Raw genomic sequence first — 6745 nt, 5'->3', positions numbered from 1 at the left:
TTTAGATCTGCCTGATTTACAAGGAAGAACTGTGTTTGCTTGCCTTTCTTCAGCCCTTGAGCTGAGCATTTCCTCGTCATTGTCTGATCGCTGTTGATCTGGCTGATACCGCCCCCAGGAACTGGGTAACGAATCTTCTGATGTGTGGCGGAGGTGATGGCATTGATCTTGCCGATCCATGGTCGGCCTAGAATGCCATTGTAGGGTGATACTTCATCAATGACCATGAACGTTTGCGAGCTGATTACAGGTGGAGAGTAGACGTCGAGATCTATCGTGCCCACGGTAATTGTTGTTGCGCCATTGAAACTAGTCAGCGACTTGGCTGATTTATTGATTTTTGCCTCTAAGCCCATCTGTTGGATGACTGCCAATTGTAGGATGTTGGCTGCACTGCCCTCATCTGCATGGACTCGGTCGACCATGGGGTGAGCGATTTGAATGCTGGTGACAAGGGTGTCATTGTGTGGTAGATCAAGGCCGATTAAGTTTCTTTTTTGGAAGCCGATCACGGGATCGTCTTCTGCTAGTGAGAGGCTAGTTGAGACTTGGGAGATCATAGTAGCATGTTTGATCTTCCTCTTCTTTTCTTTGTTGGTCAGTCCGGACTCCTCGGAGTCGGCTAGGATTATGTTAATCCTTATGACCTTATGGGGTGGCTCCTTGGCGGTATCGCGGTCTTCTATCTACTGGATGGCCTGCCTCGCGATGAACTCCGTGCAATGACCTTCTCTCACGAGTTCTTCGAGATGCGATTTCCAAGCAAAGCAATTATTCGTATTGTGCCCATGTGTCGCATGGAAGGCACAATATTTTCTGGTATCCCTCTTGTCCGGATCTCCTTTCAAGGGTGAAGGGCTTTTTACCCAAGGTTTGTCCTTCACTTGGGCCAAAATTTGGTGTATGGGAATAGAGAACTTGGTGTAGTTCTCTTTCGTCGTGGCCTCTCTTTGTGGGCGTGGCCTGCCTTTGTCTTTGTCCCTGCTGCCAAGCCTGTCGCTTCTTTGTTCTGCCCGCTTGGCCGGTCGATCTTCCTGCTCAGTAGACTTCTTCGCGGCGATTCGATCGTCATCCCAGAGTGCGTAGCGTTCTGCGGTCGCGAAGACCTCTGCCAGAGTCTGGCTGGGAGTGATAGTCAGCTCGCGGTATAAGTCATGTTCTGCTGGAAGACCTTTCTTGAATGCGGAGGATGCGATTTGGTCATCGCACCCTACGATGTTGGCCTTCTCTGCTTTGAACCTCTTGATGTAATCTCGAAGGGATTCCTCGGGCTTCTTGCGCAGGTTGAACAGATGGTCGGGGTTCTTCTTGATCGTCCGATAAGAAGTGTATTCTTTAGTGAAGATGTAAGTAAGCTCCTTGAAGCTATTGATCGACCAGGATGGCAGGGTATGGAACCAATCCTGAGCTGCTCCTCGCAAAGTCATTGCAAACACCTTGCACATTAACGCGTCTTCAGCTTTGTAGAGGATCATAAGGCTCTTGAAATGCTTCAGATGACTTTCGGGGTCGGAATCGCCTTTGAAGCATGTAAAAGAGGGCGTTGAGAATCGTTTCGGAGGAGCAGCCTGCTCAATTTTGACTGTGAAATGTGAGGAATTTGCTCGGTCTACCTCAATGCGTAGTGCATCTTCGAAATTTCCGCCAATCTTTAAGTCTTGAAGTCGGTTATTCACAAGCTTCTCAACGTCTTCTGCACGCATGGCTAGTCGGTCACGTTGATGATCTTCGCGATTTAGACGATGCTGATTGACTTCCTCATTGGCTTGCGAGGGTCGACCTTCTCGGTTGCGCTGTCTAGGCGGCGTGTTGGTGGACTGCGCTTGCGAGGGATTTCCAGTAGTTTGGCGACGAGAATTGGTTCTTCGAGAGCGAGTAGCGGAGCGCCTTTCTTCACGGTCCTCATTGTGATGATTGTCGAGTTGACCTCCCTGGGGGCCTATCCTTTCGCGAATGTTTCTCTGCGAGCGAGCAGCAGAGCGCCTTTCTTCTCGATCCTCGTCTCGATGGCCATCAAGTTGACCTCCCTGGGAGCCTAGCCTTTCATGAACGTCTTCCTGCTGGCCCAGGCGAGCGTGGATGTCAGGTCTTGGGCCTAGCCTGTCGCGCACGTTGGTCCTTAAATTCAATCTGGAAGGAAAACTTCGTCTGCTCTGAGTGTGGCTTGCGGATGCTTGCGACATGTCCGCGAGCTGATCTCGTTGTTGCGCATTTCCTTGTCCGCTTACTCCTGCTCGACCTGCTTGGTTCCGGCTGAACTGCCTATCGGCGCGTTCGTTTATCCTTCTCTCTTCGCCCTGTTGTCCAAGGCCAAGGTTTTGAGCCAAGTTTATTTGGTTGAGGAGCTGCCTCATCAAATTGCTTTGGTCGTCCATTCTCTGAGGTAGCTGGTCAACTCTCAGATTAAGGTCTACTTGACTTCGTGGATCGGGAGGAGAGAAATGTGTGGAGCCCAATTGCACACGGGCTAGGGTTTCATTGGATGTGTATGTGGGAGTATGCGTCAAGCGTGGAGGCAATGGAGGGAATGGTTGAAGTTGCTCCAAGATTGGGCCAAAGTCGGCGGTGGTAGTGAGCCCAACTAGATGTGAGGTTCCACCATGCTCAACGGTGGTGCTATGAAGGTGGCTAGGTCCGGCCATGGGGCCTTGAGATGGTACGACGGCGGCGGAGGCCGGTGCGGTGGTCCTCACTGCGAGTCCGGCAGGTGGCACAGTGGTTTCAGTCACACGGGGTGGCTGCTGAGGGTTCATGGCGGGGAGAGGTGGTGGGGCCGCCATGTCGATCGTGGGATCGTGGGAGGAGTAGCTTTGGGCCGTCACGGATTGAGCCATAGCGGCGGTTTTGCTCCTCGTGCGCTTGCTTCCAACCATGGTTGTTTGGAAGGCTTTGGTGGATTGGAAAATAGGAGGAACGGATTCCTTGAGCACGCGTTGAGTATAACTCGTGCTCTCAATGAAAGCACCAAATGTTTGTGCAAATAATCTCACGGGAGAATATTCGCTTCTGGATCCTTCAACCTTCGATCTTCCTTCTCTCTCTTCCTCGATTCCTGTAAAAAAAGATTGGAGTAAATAGACCACACCCGGGGGGTGTTGGCCAAAGGCCCTCCGATGCCTAAGTTAGTTCGAGTGTTTGTAGGAAAACAATAGCTAAGCAAAGGGTACGGAGTTGTATGTAGGGTGTAAACCGGGTGGCCGGAGCCATGTGTGGTGGCCGGAGCCGTGTGGAGAAAATATAGAGAGTAGAGATGGAGAGAGAGCTTCGGGTATTTTTCTCGGGTATAAGGAGTAGGTTTTCTAAAGTCCTTTGAATGATGAATGAAGTCGTCTATTTATAGGAGTCTCGGGGCTAGGGTTTCGTAGGGATCGAGTCGGCTTTGATAATATCCGAATTAAATATATTATCTCTTAATATATTGAAAAACTTCGGTATAAATTGGTGATAAACATCTTTTCTTCATGTTTTGTTTTTAAAGATTTGAGAATTTGCAGAAAAGACAAAAGGATGGGTTGGGTTGAATAATTAGGTACCAATTCCGAAGGAAGTGGTTTAGGGTTTCCTTTTGACATTTTGACCAACGACGGATCAGTTGGACTGAACTTATAGAACCGCCCAAACTTAGGTCGTTTTGGTCAGTTAGGGAGTTCGGTAAACTACACGTGGATGATGTGGGCATTTTGGTCCATAGAGAACCGCCGGGTTTTGGTTTTCCCCATCCAGGATGCGGATGCATGTATCAAGCACATGGAATTCGACCCGTCCATTGTCAACTACCCTACCCATTTGTAGCCGTAACAGAATTTACTCTCAGTTCTGGAAAAAAAAATTTAGAGCTTAATTCCTTCATCTAGTGAAGAACAATTTAGATTAGGTAGAAAGTTATCGTATACTTTGGCCTTTCTTTCTTGTGAGAAAACACATAAGCTAATTTGAGCACTGGCTTTCACAGCTCTCCTCAGAAATTCAATGGAGCCCCAAATTTGTACCTTTCTCATACACATATAACGAAAAAGTTGCTCACAGCAAGCTACATTGTAGAAAAAAGCAGCATGATTTCTTCAAAGGGCAGCATCTCAAGAAGAGAGACCGCTTGACTTCATTTCATACAGGCTTCTGGAACTTTCCATGAACCCACACCCTTCGCATGCTCTTCCCATTTCGACGATTCACCGACTTAACACAGCAGTATTCAAGCTCAAGCTGACATAAGCACAAGTTGTGGAACATTAGACAGTAGAAAATGATGCAAGTATGTGCACATCTAATTTTAGGATCTCCACACACTCCCCCGCCAAAACATTAGCAAAATTAGTACCTCAGTGAAGCCTGCACCCACAAATAGATTCCTCACAGTATCTAAACAGAAGAAATAAGAGCGGGTTCCATCTGATCGCATATACTCCCTGAATCCCACTCTTTTGTCCATCTCAAATCGAAGCATAGACATATCATAGAGGCCTGAATTGCATCAAACTGATTATGTCAGCAGGAAAAATATTAGAAATATTTCTGAAAAAAGGTTGAGAGCTAGAGCTCTTTAAAATCTTTTACAGCTCCAAGTCCAAACCAGGCTCAGATTAATCAATTACCATAATCCCTAAAGAACAGCAGGCCTCCAGGTTTCAGGACAGAAAAACACTCCTTGATGGACTCTGGCATCCTATGAAGTGGTAATGCTGACAGTGTGAATATCTGACATATTTCACAGTGAAAAAAAGAAACTCAAATCACCAAATACTGTTTCTTTGATGAGAAGAAAATGGTGGGAAAGTATTCCAGCATAACAACTCAAAGCAATGGAGGTCAGAACAGAGGAGCACCAATAAAATTCTAGAAATAAAAGTTACAAAGTGGTTAGCATACTAATATTTAGCAAAGAAATCTAAATGAAGTTCAGCAACTTCCTAAGTCTCTGTTTGAATTGACAGAAAATCTTTCCCAAATAGAGACCAGATGATTTGAGACAAGCAAAGTATTTTTACTCCTAAAGCTCTATCTTTTTCCCAGTTAGCAAGCGTTCAGACAAAAGATTTCTGATCCAACGAAGTCTATGGGCAAATGTAAGATTCAAAGGTTCTCTGGCCAGTTTAATGTAATGAATGCTTACCAAGGTAACAAAATCAACCCCACCAATGCAACATCTACTTTCACTTAATGAATATGAATCATTAAGATTTTTTTGACTTTTCCCTCTACCATCTGGAGAAACAAGAAAACTGTTTGAGTATTATACTATTATACCTTATATGAGTCTGATTGTACTGCATATAAACATACAATAAACAGATGAAGTAACTAACCTGAAAAGCACAGCTGCTGTGTTTGTGCAATATTTTCTTGACAAGGATTGCAGGCCAACCATGTTGGAAACGCGGTTACAGAAAAATCACAACAAAATGGATGAAAACGATGTTCGAAAGATACTTTGTTAGAGGCATATACCGTCTCCTTAACCCTCTCCAGGGCCTCATTGCTGCAATCGCAAGCATAAACAATGATGTTTTCATTGCCACTGCGGAGGAAATAGTATCGTGTGAGGATAACAGGTAGAAAGCAAACAGCATGGTCTGAAACCTATGACAAATATCTCCAGTTTAATGAAGATATACATATAAACAAAACATAAACCAAACCTAAGACTGCTATACCAGACAGAAAGAGCAAATTAACTGAAGAGAAAAAAAAACCTAAGACTACTAAACCTCAACTAATTAAAGGGCGTTACTGAGGAGGATTCAGATTTCTAAAAGACCGGCAATCATACATGCAAGTAAATTTTGAAATGAGACAAGTTTAGAGGATACCGTAATATAGGAAGAACAGTGCTGCCATTACCACATCCCACCTCCAAAACCTTAGAATTCTCTTTGCAGTTGACTAGTTCAGGGAATTCTTCTAACAGATATCGTCTTTCCTGCGTTGAATCACATAGACTGAATAAAACAAGAGAATAGAAAAAAGGATCATAAGTACCCTAAGGGGCAAATTGAAATAAACGAGAAAGAACAAATACGGTGCAAAGCCCAGATACTAGTGATATTAGAACTGAAACCCCAATTTGTAAAAGATGGAGACTTTACTTACACAGTAACTATCTATATAATTACATAGAAAGATGAAGGCTTTCCTATAATCATCAACATTCAGCAACCCAAATGAAATGGCATATTGCTTAATCAAAAGGGTTAAGATAGGAAAAGCAATGGGACCTTGAAGAACTTGCCAGAGGCATGCCGGTGGTGAAATGCGTTCCATGCATGAGACCCAGCAGCAGCATAATGGACTTCATCTGCGAGTGAAATTGAAATGGGGTTGGGTTGGAAGGGGAGCAAGTGGTAGCTGAACGACGGGTCGTTTTCCACCTGAACTCTTAACTCATCCCAGTCGAAGTCCTTGCTAAAGTACTCTGCTTTTCTCATTTTCTTCAATTTTACTCAATTTTCAATATAGGTGAACGGTTGGAATTATGAAAGACAGGGGTGAGACTGCAACGCGCATAGAGCGGGCTATGCTGGAGGCTGAAGAAGAAGGAGGACTGAAATGTAATAATACAATTATAGGAGATGAGAGGAGAGACTAGAGAAGGAAGGGCAATGGCGCTTTTCTCTGGTACTCTGGTTTTGCTCTGCTTCAGTTTAGGGCTTTGGTTTGGCGTCAATTTCAAACACGTGCGAAGCCCCCTTGTTTTTTTTTTTTTGGGGGAAGCCACACGTGAAAACTACAAACTTGCAAGATGAGTTAT

General features: G+C 45.0%; 1 protein-coding gene across 1 annotated transcript; it reads right to left on the bottom strand.

Annotated features, from left to right (window-relative positions):
• Window positions 1-3851: 3851 nt before the first annotated feature.
• LOC117631489 (tRNA N(3)-methylcytidine methyltransferase METTL6) lies at window positions 3852-6691 on the bottom strand. The gene is made up of 7 exons (XM_034364681.1): window positions 6213-6691; window positions 5808-5917; window positions 5304-5515; window positions 5111-5202; window positions 4593-4695; window positions 4319-4461; window positions 3852-4203 (listed from the first exon to the last, which is right to left on the bottom strand). Exons 1-7 carry the CDS (start codon window positions 6420-6422, stop codon window positions 4105-4107), a joined length of 969 nt encoding a protein of 322 aa, XP_034220572.1. The 5' UTR covers window positions 6423-6691; the 3' UTR covers window positions 3852-4104.
• Between the last annotated feature and the right edge of the window lie 54 nt (window positions 6692-6745).

This window comes from Prunus dulcis, chromosome 6 (assembly GCF_902201215.1).
Source record: "Prunus dulcis chromosome 6, ALMONDv2, whole genome shotgun sequence".
Classification (NCBI taxonomy): Eukaryota; Viridiplantae; Streptophyta; class Magnoliopsida; order Rosales; family Rosaceae; genus Prunus; species Prunus dulcis.
The sequence above is the reverse complement of the archived record's forward strand: the minus strand, read 5'-3'. Positions and strand labels throughout refer to the sequence as shown.

Coding starts and splice junctions, on each gene's coding strand:
- LOC117631489 (XM_034364681.1), bottom strand. CDS start 6,422: ATGAGAAAAGCAGAGTACTTTAGCAAGGACTTCGACTGGGATGAGTTA. Junction 5,918..6,212: donor CCTCTGGCAAGTTCTTCAAG/GTCCCATTGCTT, acceptor GATTCAACGCAG/GAAAGACGATATCTGTTAGA. Junction 5,516..5,807: donor ACTGTTCTTCCTATATTACG/GTATCCTCTAAA, acceptor TTTCCTCCGCAG/TGGCAATGAAAACATCATTG.